Consider the following 14467-nt stretch of genomic DNA (forward strand, 5'->3'; position numbering starts at 1 on the left):
CAGGAGGGGAGCTGTTGCACTGTAAACTGTGGTCAATGACATGAGACAAAGTATATGTGAACTGCTGTATGGAAAGTGAATTCATTCTGTAAATCTTCACCCAAATCACAATAAATAAAATTAATAAAAAAAAAAAAAAATTTGCAAGTGGCCATCTAGATGCAACAATGGGTCTCCCCTCATCCACAGCAAAGATTAATGAAGAAAACCAAAGACACATGGAAACAATTAGTGCAAGAGACTAGTAGACCATGTGCCCTTCAGCCTATATTACCATGAGACCAGAAGACCTAGACGGTACCCAGATGCCACTGTCAACCACTCCAAGGGGGATCTGTGTAGGAGATCCTGGATAGAGTGGGAGAACTACATGGAACAAGGCTCACAACCATTAAAAAAAAAAAAAAGATCAGGTTTGCTGGTCTGATAGAGCCTGGTGAGACCACTGACACTATGGCCCCTTGCTACTCTTCAGGTCTGGAACTGAACTCACTCCTGTGGCTTCCAGACAAATAACAGACAGGCATATGGGCTTAACATTTGCAACAGGTAGATACACTACTTGGAATGATCAATCATGGGAGAACAGAAGGGCAGTGTAGGTAGGGATAGGGAGACAGCTTGGGAGTTGGGAGTACATGGAAGGGAAGGACACAGGGAAAAGGTAACTATAGAGAAGTAGTAGGAAGTAAGTTGTTACACTGGGGAATTGCAGTCAATGTCACGAGACAAAATGTGTATTAACTTAAAAGAATAATGTAGAATCTGCAGAACACCACATAACGTGGATGAACTTGGAGTATATTATGCTAAGTGAAGTAAGTCAATCATAGAAGGACAAATATTGTATTAGTTCATTATTGTAAAAAGTCAAGGGAAGGTTTGTGTATGGAAGTAAACTTTCTTTGTTGGTTACCAGGGGTGGTAGGGGAGGGGAGGGAACACTGAAAAAATTTTTAAAAATAATATAAATAAATAAAAATAAAGGAACATCAAATTATAGAGCTTTATTTGATAAATGTAATTTCAGTAGCTTTGAGCAATTCAATAAAAATGAGTTTCAAAAAAAAGTGTATGAACTGCTGTATGGAATTTGTTTTGTAAACTTTCACCCAAATCAAATAAACAAATAAAATTAAATTAACAAATGAAATTTAAAAACAAAGATAAAGACAAAATGACAATTACTGCCCTAAAAGCCAATCACAATGACAAAGAAAAGTTTTAAATATACTATTTCAATACTCACAAACATTGATTTGTTCTTAAAAGCCTGACTGAAAAGCAAAATTTCAAGCCAAAAAAAAATAAGTATGCGTGTATACAGAGGTGTGTGGAGAGGAGGGACACCGTAGCAAAAGCTAAAGAACCAAACCTTCTAATATTCTGTCATCTAGGGAAAAATGTTGTGGAGATGAGAAAGAGAAGGCAGGACAAGGTGGAAATCATTTATATCCTTCTGGTTGGGAGACAATTCTCCATACAGCTCTACATCTATAAGCCTTCTAAGCAGAGGCACTGACAACTTTTGTTCAAGACTATCTTTTCAAGGATGTTTGTATAATGAATAGTTTTATAAGACAAAGATAGCATCCCCCTTCAGAGAAGAAATCTGCAGAGAGTACATTTCTTTGCAGTCCGGAATATTAAAAATAATGTCCCCCTCCTGGGCAAAAGGTGGGCAAGTTTGTAAGCAACTCCCTGTAAAGAGGGACGTTTCCTAAGCTTGGGGCGCCTCAGCAATGATGCAAACCCACTGCATGTGCAGAATCCACCTGAGCTGCTCTGCATCACCCCCATAGGATTTAAAGAGCAAAGGGAATTGATGTAAACAAGAAGCTCATGCTGCCTGCTGTTCCATGAGTAAAAATGTCCAATGTCTTTGAACCAAGAGTCTCATGTCTTCTGCCAACATCCCTAAAAGTCAGGAAAGCTTGCTTGTTAGCTTGCAAAAAAAAAAAAAAAAAAAAAAAAAATCTCAGAACTGAGAAACCATTTTAATTCTCCTGGAATCCAAATTTATGGGGTCTAGTTGGAGTGACCCACCCAGGCCATTTGCCCTTAGGTGTCCTTTTGAACCTTGAGTCTTTAAGGAATGGGTTTTCCAAAGTCAAACAGTAGCCTAGTAAGCAGCTTCTTGTTGTTGTTGTTGTTACGTGCCGTTGAGTCGGAGCCAACTCACAGCGACCCCTCCTTGGGTTTCGGAAGCAGTATCACTATGGAAGTAGATTGCCCAACCTTCCTTCTGAGGAGTGGCTGGTGGATTTGAACCACCAGCCTTCTGGTTAGCAGTCAAGTGCCTTAGGCACTACGCTACCAGAGCTCCCAAGAAAGACATAAGCAACCATATATATATAGCACCATAAGCATGAAACAAAAACAACAGACATCAGAATCAGACCCAAATGATTTGAGATACTGGTATTATCAGACACAGATTATACAATAATTATGCTTACTGTATTTAAAGAAACAAGAGTATATAAACATACTATGTTTCAAGATAAACTTGAAAATATCTTCAGGAATCAAAATGACAAAAGAACCAAATAAATTTTCTAGAAATAAAAATACTATACTTACAACTATCATTGTTCAGATATAAAAGCAGATTATACAAAACTAGAAGAAGAATTAGTAAGCTGGAAGACAGGTCAAAAAAATTACTTAGACTGTAGCACAGAAACAATCAGATATAAAATATATAAGGGAAGTTAGGAGACATGGAAGATAGTGAGAGGACAAGGGGAGAACAGGTCAGAAGCAAAATGTAAAGAGATGACTGAGAATTTTACACAACTTAAATCCACAGATTCAAGCCTAATGACTCTCAAGTGGGATAAATAAAAAATTCTGTACCTAAGGACATAATAGAAGCTGTAAACAGTTAAAGAGAAGATTATAAAAGTAGCCAAAAGAAAAAGGTGAACAGAAAAGTTAACTATTAACAGTCTATCTTCTTTCTCCAAGGAGCTCTGGTGGTGTAGTGCGTAAGGCATTTGACTGCTAACCAGAAAGTTGGTGGTTCAAACCCACCAATCACTCCGCAGAAGGACGACTAGGCAATCTACTTCCGTAAAGATTTACCACCTTGGAAACCCTAGGTGGGTCACTGTAAGTCAGAATCAACTCGATGGCAGTGAGTATGGTTTGGTTTTTAAAAGAAAAAAAGATATTTAAAATAGCAATAGTCTACTGACTTCTCAACAGCAACAATGCAGAAGTCAGCAAAATGATATTTTCAACGTACTGAAAAATATGTTAGAATTCCATGCTCAGTGAAAATAGCTTTTCAGAATGAGAGTGAAATAGGTATTTTTAAACAAACAAGATCAGTGACATCATCACCATCAGCAGACTCACATCAAAGGAAGTGAGTCTCAAGTAGTGGCTCTCAACTGAGAACAATTTTGCCCAGGGACATTTGGCAATATCTAGGGATATTTCTAGTTGTCACACTGGGGGCATGGGGGTGCCCCATTGACATATAATGGGCAGAAGCCATGGATGCTTCTTAACATCCCACAATGTATAACCCCCCTAAAACAAAGAATAATGTAGCCCAAAATGTCAAATACTGCTGAGGATGTTCTAAATTATACACAACAAAACCTGTGAGACCCAGAACTTGATGGAACTGCCTTGTTTTCCAGGTCTCACAAGTTTTCCACCTTTCACACTCTTACAACTTTTCTATCACTTGTTTTAGTAGAAAATATTTGAGTTTTCCTTTTCTGACAGGTTTCTGCTTTACAGAGGTTCCAGCTTTTGCAGGGCAGGCTTTATTCCATTTAGGTAAAAGAAAAGTGATCCCAAATAAAAGCTTAGACATACAAGAAAAAACAAAAAAGCAAAGAAAGTGGTAAATGCATGGGGGGAGGGGAATAACACTGACCATATAAAGTAACTATGATATTGTGTGGTATTAAAATAGGAAAAGATCAAATTAAAGCCCTAACAACATTATATCCACCAGCCACTCCTCGGAAGGAAGGCTGAGCAATCTACTTCCATAGTGATACAACCTCAGAAACCCAAGGAGGGGTCGCTATGAGTCGGCACACAACAACAACGTTATAGCTGCTATGTGCCATCAAGCGAATTCCAACTCACAGTGATCCTATATGACAGAGTAGAATTGTTTACTATAGAGTTTTTTAGACTGAATTTTCACAGAAGCAGATCACCGGGTCTTTTCTCCCACGGAGCCTCTGGTGAGTTCAAACCGCCTCTGCAGCTCCATCCTATACCCCTGACACCATGAATTGGCAGATGGGGGGAAAAGGGGTTTCCTTTGTTGCTTGTTGTGGCTTCCAGACCACTCCTTCAAAATCCTCACCCAAAACTCCCAACTCATAGCAGACTGTCTTTGTTACAGCTATTTTACAATACCTGAAATGTGTCCCCTCATTTCTTTAAGACTTTTAGCACCCGAATATTCTATTCTCCCACTACTACTCCTTATAAAAATTTGTGGTGATTTTAATAGCCAACATCCAATATCCTTCTACTGCCTGGCCACTGTTGTTTTTTTTTTTTAACTCCTCTCCTCCAAAGCTTTGTATTCCACCCTCCTCAGTCATACCCTACAGAGCTTCTCAACAACAGGCATTGTGGTCAGGACAGGTTTTCCATGCACAGGAATATCCTGTTCAATGTAAGACATTTAGCACTTCCTGGTCTCTACCCCTTATGTGCCAGGGGCACCTCATCGCCCACGCATGTACATATATTTCCAGACTTCTCAAGTGGGGAGAAGGAGCGTATCACCCAGTCAAAAATCACTAATCTAAATCCTGCCATTACCAATAAATGCACACCGTTCCTTAATCTCAATTTCAAATCTCTCTCTGAGTATCACCTACTATTCTAGCTTACTTCCTCTAGTACTTGGATTCCAACAATTCTTGGGACTGTTTTTTCCCTGACCTTCACTCTCTCAAGTCCTCCCTTCCTTACATAGCTTAAATTTCATGGTCCAGCATAATAATAATCACATCACATATACTCTCAGTATCCTTGCCTTTTCATGCTTGCCTATAGTCTTTTGACTAAACCATAACCCTGGTTACTCACCTACTTGATGCCTGACTTGCATGCAAATACCTGAATGTGATTGGAGAAAAACACACAACTATAATTAATGGTCTCACTTTAAATTCATGATCAGTAACCATTAATGCTGTCCAGCAATCCTACTACATATCCCTGTCCACTGACTTCTCTCACTCTCCTAGAAGACTATTTCATATCCTCTCCTTCCTCTCTACATTCTAAAAATATTTTATTTCATTAAAAACAAAGAAGTTACCAGAAGAGAACTTTTATTGTATCTCATCCACAATCTACCCACCTACCTTTCCCCATACTTATTCAATTTGTATGCTGAACAAATAATCCAAGAAGCTGGACTATAAGAAGAACATGGCATCAAGATCACAACCTGTGATATGCAGACAACACAACTTTGCTTGCTCAAAGTGATGAGGACTTGAAGCACTTACTGATAAAGATTAAAGACTTCAGTCTGCAGTATGGATTACATCTCAACATAAAGAAAACGAAAATCTTCACAACTGGACCAATAAGCAGCATCACAATAAATGGAGAAAAGACTGAAGTTGTTAAAGATTTCATATCACTTAGTTCCACAATCAACACCAAAGGAAGCAGCAGTCAAGACATCAGATGACATATTGTGCTGGACAAATCTGCCGCAAAAGACCTCTTTAAAGTGCTGAAGAGCAAAGATGTCTCCATGAAGACTAAGGTGCACCTAACTCAAGCCATGGCATTTTCAATCGCCTCTTATGCATGTGAGAACTGGTCAATGAACAAGGAAGACTGAAGAAGAGTTGATGCTTTTGAGTTGTGGTGTTGGCAAAGAATACCGAAAATACCATGGACTGCCAAAAGAACTAACAAATCTGTCCTGGACAAAGTGCAGCCAGAATCTTCCTTGGAAGTGAGAATGGCCAGATTTTGTCTCACTTACTTTGGTCATGTTGTCAGAAGGGACCATTCCCTGGAGAAGGATATCATGCTTGGTAAAGTGGAGGGTCAATGAAAAAGAGGAAGGCCCTCAACGCGATGGACTGACACAGTGGCTGTAACGATGGGCTCATGTTTAGTCGTTGGAGTTGGGGACTGTGAGGCTGGCACAGGACTGGGCAGTGTTACATTCTTTCCTACATAGGGTCACCATGAGTCAGAGCCAACTCAGTGGCACCTAACAACACCACCTTCTCTCTTATTATACATGACCTACTCCAAGGGACACACAAACAATTAAGCACTCAACTACTAGCTGAAAGGTTGGCAGTTCAAAGCCACCCAGAGGTGACATCGAAGACAGGCCTGCCAATCTGTTTCTGAAAGGTCATAGCCATGAAAACCTCATGGAGCAGTTCTACTCCACACACATAGGAGTGCTATGAGTCGGAAGCAACTTGCCAAGAGCAGCAGCCTGAGCTAATGTAAGATTAACTTCTCCACTTGTAATCTTAATTTTCATCCCTTCCCCTTCTCAAGGATATCATCCTTGTAACTATCTCCTCTCTTCTGTATCATCAAATTTTCCCCTCTACTGCATTATTTCCATTGGCATACAAGCAGGCTGTTAATCCCTCCCATCTTAAAAAAGACTTTGGTTCTGTGATTATTTTGATTTTTGACAGTAGACTGTTTTCTCTTGCTTTTTTGTATACAGATTTATCTTGTGTTATTGTGCTTCACAGGTGTGTGTGTGTGTGTGTGTGTGTGTGTTTTAAAACAAATTGAAGGTGTAGGTAACCCTTGAGTCGAGCAAGTCTACTGGCACCATTTTCCCAACAGCATGTGCTTACTTCGCATCTGTGTGTCACATTTTGGAAATAATCACAATATTTCAAACTTTTCCATAATGCTATCGCATACTTAATAGACTACAGTACAGTGTAAACACGACCTAATATATGCACTGGGAAACAAACAAACAAAAAAAAGTCACGTGACTTGCTTTACTGCAGTATTAGTTTTACTGCTGTGGTCTGGAACTGAGCCTTTATGCTTCATAATTTCTGCCTGATGGGCATCATGTGTAAGACATCAGCTACTGAGATAAACAGTATTTGTGTATGGAAATAGGTACACTTTTTCTACTAGGCCATTTGTATGTGGTTTAGGGGATGTGGAGTCAAAAGTTCAGCTGGGTTTGGGTTTTGCCATTGTTAGGATTACCTTCAGAAAATCACCAGCTTCAAATTCCTCTAGTGTTACCTCCTGCTTAAGCTGGGGGCTGGTTTACCAGAAGGTTTTTCTCAAAGTTTTTGCTCCATCTTTAGCTCTAGGCTCTCCCTGTGCACCTACCTCAAAGCAACTCACTCCAAATTCTTCCCCTTACCCCAGGGGTAGACTACTGTTGCTTGATTTGCTAGCCTGGTGGGAAGGGGTAAGGAGGTTCTCTGTTTTCCTAGCCAGTCTCAGTCTTAGGCAGACTTTATACTCCTGCATTTTAGGAGTAGACTTTCTCACTAATCTTGCCTGTCCTCCATAGTAGGAAAACTCTAATGGTCTGAACCCAGGATAGTTTCCTACTATTCTCCCAGGGCTAGTGTGTTTTCATTCTTTTTCTTTCACCTTTGCTCAGCCACAATGGAAAACAGGGTTTATTACCCTTTCCCCAGTGGCTTAAAGCTCTTTTGCCATAGGGGAAAGAGTCCAAGCAGCACACTGAGCCTTTCAAAATGCTCTAATCTCCACTGCTGCAGTCAGCTCAAGGCTTTAACTGATATTGATATCCTTCTCTTCTTTTATCCATTCTAGATTTTCCTCACCCTCACTTCAGCTAATCTAGGTGTCTTACCTGGTAGGGTGACCCATACTTTCATCCCTGAGGGATATGAATCATTAGGTATTGCCTTGTCCTTATTAGGCTGTGGCTGCTACAGCTTTTTCAGTGAAATGAAGGACAATGAAGAACAAGAAACACCACAGTGAGTCCCCCAAAAATCGAAGACATACTCCTTTCTGTCTATATTATATAGCAGCAACTTTAGCTCCTCGTTATAATCAGGGTTAATTATCCCTGACAGATTAGTAAGTCCCCTTGTCCTGCTGGTCCACTGGCATGAGGAAACCAAAGTTACCAGGTAACAAGGGAAACCTTCTTGGGTTCTCTAAGGAAAATGCTCCCCTACTGGAAACCAGAATCTCTAGTCCACCAGAGCCTAAGGTTGGAAGAACAAGAGGTACAAATTCTGCAAGTGAGTCGCTAGGGATGATGGTCAGAGGTTCTCAAATGATATGACTTAGCAGATCCAGTGCTAGAGTTGTCTGTGGTAGACAAAGATGTGGTGCATAGTCTCCAGGAAGACCCAATAAGAGAGCTGAAGCACAATCCCTTAGATCCTAGAGCAAGTACATATATCTGGTCTGCTTGAGGACCCTAGAAAAGACTGAGTACTTACTACGAGATTCAAGTGATTATACAACCAGAGCTAAAAGTATCCATCCCAGTTATGCTGAGGAGTCAGAAAAATAACCTTGAGATAGATCCAAGATTCACTGAGCCTACTGTAAAAGTCTTGAGCCAGTCTCCATTTTCAAGTCTCCTACTCTAACCAATGCTGTTTCAGTTAATCTAAATGCATTTTCAGTTCATTTCCTGTGGCCAGTAGTCCTCATAAGGTCTGGTATATTACCCCCTTCCCCCAGTGCACAGTTACTATGGTAAATGGCCATACACCTCATTGGTCAAAGATTGGGGGATATTTATTACATAAGCTTGTGGTAGCATTTCAAGGTTCTTCCTTAAGGAGACCTGGCCTGCCCTTCAACTGATGAACCCAAGAAATGCCCAAGATCTAGAAACTGGGTAAGGGATTGTGATTTTTCATTGTGGCAGCTAATAACAGCCTTCTGTTCACTAGCCCTGGTCAGCTGATCATCTCTCTTGTCCCTAAAAAACACCAGTCAATAACACTCACAGGTCCTCACAGGTGAAGGCACCCTATTTGCCACTCACCTTGCTGTCCATTAAGCTAATAACATCTACCTTGCCTCTAATGGTTAAGTGCCACCACCTGGCCTCTTCTACACTGGAATCCTACCATTCCACCATCCCCACTAATACTAAGGAACCCAGCTCTATGACAGACCCTTCCACTGTTCAATCCTGGTCTACAGAGAGCAGGCACCAATGAACTTCTTAAAAGTTGACTGTTTACCTTTTTGAAGGCATTCCTTACTGCCTAAATGACTAAATGAAAAAAAAGGAAGAACAAAGACAGCCATATGACCCTAAAATTTACACTTTCAAAACTGTCCTGACTGAAATTTTCTAATGTTTTAAAATCTAACCTTAGTTCATGTTTATAATTATAATTAAAACAGTAATATCACACCTAGGAAATTAAAACCAAGCAACCAATAACATAGCAAATCTGTTCTGATGGTCAATAGTAGAAAATCAGTGCCTCCAAGTCCTCAGATACACCTAAGTCAAAAGTGCTGAAATGAATTGTTCTGATGATTAAGGAGGAACTTAACCAACAGAATGACAGATCCTTTCTATAACATATGCATACTCTGTCAAAATATTTAAACATATTTGCTGTTTAAAAACACACCAGCAGTTGTGCCTATCAATTTTGTTTAGTTTTTTAGTAAGCATCTATTTTTCAGTTCAGCAAAAACATTTTTATATATCCATGATGAATCTGTTGAATTAAAAATGGTTCGCCTCCTGAAACTACTGATCTGTTTTAAATTAGCTCAGAGTCAAATAAATCTTCAGTTTTCTGATGTAGCAAAACTAGTCTTCAAAAATCAAAATAAATCATGTAACGTAAAAAAAAAATTACTTCTCCAATCTTTCAAGTGTATGTACATATTATAAAAAACACTAAATACATTTTGCGTAAAAGAAAATAAAACCAAGTGATCTTGACAAGATATTTAAATCAAACCCACCTTCCCTCCTTATGTTTTATAGTCTTTTTTGCTTGGTTCTCTTTTCAAACATTAGTAATTAATGATTTGAAACAACAGATTAATCTGCATACCAATATTCTTAACTGACTCAATATTTTAGCTGATTCCTACTTTACCTGTTGAGTAATATGAGAGAGATGAGCCCCCTGAATTGTTGAACTGGGTTGAGGTGCTGTCTCTGAACTGTTACTCTTATGTGAATCTTCCATAATCAACTATAAGAAAAAAAGAAAAGCTGTTAAAAGTTGCTTTCTAAATCATTTTCAAGAAATCTTAAGACATTTCTTTTCTTAAAATGCATACTTTTTCAGAGGAATAAGACAAAGCTTTTCCATACTATGTGCTGGGCCCAATTTCACTTTCACCTTAATTATGTTCCCATAATTGTTCTCTGTTCTACGTATGTAGGTCTCTAATTAAAAGATATTAAAAAAAGGGTAAATAAGGGGTTGCAGCTAATGTCATGAAACAAAGTGTGTATAAATTGTTCAATGGGAAACTAATTCGCTCTGTAAACCTTCACCATACCACAATAAAATGTTCAGAAAAGAAAAGACCTTACTTGAAAAATAAACTTCTCAGACTAAAAACTCCGGGGGGAGGGGAATAAATGAGAATGCTATAGACTATGTATAGTATGCAAATACAATTGTGTACAAATTGGTAGCGTAGTTGCCTCTATGGAAGAGAACTGGTAACTAGAGGATAGAGATTAAAAAGAGGCTTTTCTTTGCATATTCTTTTAAATTTTTACAATTTTGAATCCTGAGAACATACGTAACAAATGGCACATATATACATAAATTATTGTGATTAAATTTTCAAACATTATCCCACCCAAGAAGCATGATACTACTAGTCTTCCTGCCCAGAAACACAAACATTCCTTTCTCCAGTCTAACATACAGTTTCTACTTGTACGTATAGTTTTATACAGTTTATTGAGTAAAAGTTGAACAAACAAAACTATTTTAGGAGGTTCTAAATTTCTAGATAATCAACTACAGGATACACTGACTAGGAAAGAATGAGAATGAAGGGGCTACAAGGAATCATAAATCAGATGGGAGGAGAACCACTAACAAAGAGGCTGGTAAAAAAAAAAAAAAAAGGTAGAATTTATGGTTCTTACAGTTATGTGCAGGAGCTCTGGTAGCATAGTGCCTAAGGCACTTGACTGCTAACCATAAGGCTGGGGGTTCAAACCCACCAGACACTCCTCAGAAGGAGGTTGGGCAATCTACCTCTGTAGTGATACTGCCTCGGAAACCCAAGGAGGGGTCACTGTGAGTCAGGGCCAACTGGATGGCACATAACAACAACAACATAGTTATGTGCAAAGACATGAAAAAGGAAAGGGCTAGTAGGTCCCTTAGCATCACTGACTTAATTTTTTCATTTTAATTTTTAATTAAGTTTAAGCCTACATGTTCTTTCTTCTTTTATTCCCCCATTTTTTTGAGATAAACAGAAATTAATTTTTAACATCTGTATTGAAGATGTTGTTTTTAGTCATTAAAAGAAGTTTTAAAATCACCTCAAATATAAAGTGGTTTCAATTTTTTTTTTTCCTTTTTAAAGATATCATTAATCCGTTTTCTTTGGATTAATACAGTCTTGGCTTCAGATATTACATTCACAATTTACTGTAAGATATACCAAACCAAGGGAGCTCTGGTAGCATAGTGGCTAAGACACTTGCCTGCTAACCAGACGGCTGGCGGTTCAAACCCACCAGCCACTCCTCGGAAGGAAGGTTGGGCAATCCTACTTCCGTAGTGATACTGCCTCGGAAACCCAAGGAGGGGTCGCTATGAGTCAGGGCTGACTCGACGGCATATAACAACAACAACAACATACCAAACCAAAAGGAGCTCTGGTAGCATAGTGCCTAAGGCACTTGACTGCTAACCAGATGGCGGTTCAAACCCACCAGCCACTCCTCGGAAGGAAGGTTGGGCAATCTACTTCCTTAGTGATACTGCCTCGGAAACCCAGGGAGGGGTCGCCATGAGTCGATCTGAATCGATGGCAAACAACAACAAACACCAACACCAAACCAAAAACCTATTGCCATTGAGTCAAACCCAACTCACAGCAACATACTACAGGACAAAGCTAAACTGCCCCACAAGGTTTCCAAGGCATGTATCTTTATGCAAGCAGACTACTTTATCTTTCTCCCTCTCAAGGCTGGTTGAGTTCAAATAAACGACCTTTTTGGTTAGCAATGAAATGCCTTAACCACTGCGCCACTGTTGTTGTTGTCGTTATGTGCCGTCAAGTCCGACCGACTCATAGCGACCCCTACTTGGTTTCCCAGGCAGTATCACTACGGAAGTAGATTGCCCCATCGTCCTTCCGAGGAGCAGCTGGTGGGTTTGAACCGCCAGCCTTCTGGTTAGCAGTCAAGTGCCTTAGCCACTATGCTACCAGAGCTCCCTACTGCGCCACTACAGCTCAGTAAATAATTTCTTTGAGCTTCAATTCACTAAAACAGGGAATCTGGGTGATTATACATAAAAAGCTATTACTTTAGTGCCTAGAATATAATGTTACTTTCTTTGCAAGTTTTCCTAAAAGAGCCATGCTTTTCCTTACATTCTGCTAGGTCCGCAAGACCACAGCCAGCCATTATTTCTCAGCTCCATATCCATCCCCATTGCCCGCTTGTGAAGCTGTTATCACTGCACCTGTTGTGATCCCGCTCAACTAGGGACTGTCCTTGTTAAGTTGACAGCTGCTGCCTGGGCTTACTTTATTATTTCTAAATTTTTATTGTGATTTTTGTGAAAGTTTACACAGCAAATAGGTGCATTTTCACAGATGCCTTCGTATGTATTTTAATCTGTGTAGAATAAACTTTAAAACTGTTCATCTTAACTTCAATTTAGAAACAATAGCTTTTAAAAATAAATATATAAAGGGTTTACTCTGACAACATCACTAAAAAAATACAAAATTGGAAAGTCATTGTAAATAAATCGGATGACGTGAAAAGGGCATTTTCAGAAGAGACTACCACCTATTGGTAATATGGTAATACTGCACAGATACGTCAGAGATCAAACAGCACAACCCTTAGAGATAACTACAAAAAGCAAAATGCTAACACATTCGTTCGGCTTTACAATTGCATTTACTTTAATCGAGACACTGTGGGAACAGTACATTACAACGTCTATAGAACCTAAATTCTCTGCCGTACAGTGGATTCCGACTATAGAACTATTTTCTTAGTAACAAAACTTTCGGAATAAAATGCATCTTGTGAACATAAATACTATAGAAACTTATCATACACGAGGCCAGATTCAGAAAGATGCTTGTCAAATATATGTTAAATTTGTTAAAATGTTAAAATTGCTTCAGAAGCGTAAGGGCTCTATTTTTGGTCCAATGCTATACAAAAACTAACAAAACTAGGCATTATGAGCATCTACAATAAATTTAAAGGGATTAAGCTGCACGCCTCCACGACATAGCTGAAGCCGTGAAACACGAAGCTTAGTTTCATGACACGGGAGAAAACCGAAAAGAACGTTTCCTAGATTTGATCATTTCTCCCGAGGAAAACAGTCGACTTCTGCCATTCCTAGCTCGGCCAAAAGCTATTCCTCATTCTCCTTCCTCGCCCATCAGTTGCACTTTGCCGTAATTGTTTTGTGTGTACGTGTTACTATTTCACTCTCTCCACTAGAGTGTAAGCGCCGTGAGGGTAACGACTGTTTCCGCCCTTTTCGACTGGCCCAGCCCAGGGTCTGAAACCCAGGTGTTGCCCAGCGCGCTCTGTGGAATCGCACGCGAAGTTAACCGGTGTCCGGGTCCGCTAGGACAAGGTGCTGAAGCCAAGGCCACTCCGACTCCCCTCCGCCTCCCGGCCCAGCCCCGAGACCAACGCCGGAGAGCTCTTGCCTTCGACCGCTGAGTGACTCGTGATAATAAAGCCCATCCCGCAGCGGGGATTTTCTGTTTTATTTTTATTTGGGACACAGGAGGAGGAGGAGATGAGAGAACCAGAAAAGGGTAGACCGATAAAACAACGAGGGTGAAAGCTCGAGAACTCGTTGCGCACCAACCGGAAGCACGCTCCGACCGGGAACCGCGGGCAGCCCCAGCGGCAACGGCCCCTCCCCCCTCGGCCACGCGCCCCTCCCCCACCCCAGCCGCCAGCGCGCGACCCCCACCCCGGCGCGCACCCCGGCTTTGCGTGCCCGCTGGTGCCGCGTCCCCGCGTCCTCGCCCGCCTCGGCCAAAGGAGCACGTCCTACCCCGCCCCCCACTTACCTGTGGCTGCCGCCTTGCCGCTGCCTGGGGCGGGAACTTTCCACTCCCCCCTCCCAGGATGGATTCGAGTTCACTACCCTTTTCCCCACCCCCTCACGCGGCGGGAGACGTGCCTCTTTATCGGGGGTCTGGTGGGGCGGGGAGGATCAGTGTCACTTTAACAGCCAACTGTCCTAGGCTACCCTTTCCTCGGCAGTCAGGGCCACCA

The 14467-nt window shown here is 40.7% G+C and overlaps 1 protein-coding gene across 1 annotated transcript in view; it reads right to left on the reverse strand.

The window, feature by feature from the left end:
* Window positions 1-13914, reverse strand: part of ATF1 (activating transcription factor 1) — an 81714-nt gene extending 67800 nt beyond the window's left edge. The window contains exons 1-2 of the mRNA XM_042780557.1: window positions 13888-13914; window positions 10089-10187 (exon numbers count right to left, since the gene is read on the reverse strand). Coding sequence (XP_042636491.1) covers window positions 10089-10181 — 93 coding nt within the window. The 5' untranslated portion in view covers window positions 10182-10187; window positions 13888-13914. The remainder of the gene's footprint in view (window positions 1-10088; window positions 10188-13887) is intronic.
* Window positions 13915-14467: the final 553 nt, after the last annotated feature.

The sequence above is a fragment of the Orycteropus afer genome, unplaced genomic scaffold (genome assembly GCF_000298275.1).
Source record: "Orycteropus afer afer isolate SDZICR_OR568_19922 unplaced genomic scaffold, OryAfe1.0 scaffold00045, whole genome shotgun sequence".
Lineage (NCBI taxonomy): Eukaryota > Metazoa > Chordata > Mammalia > Tubulidentata > Orycteropodidae > Orycteropus > Orycteropus afer.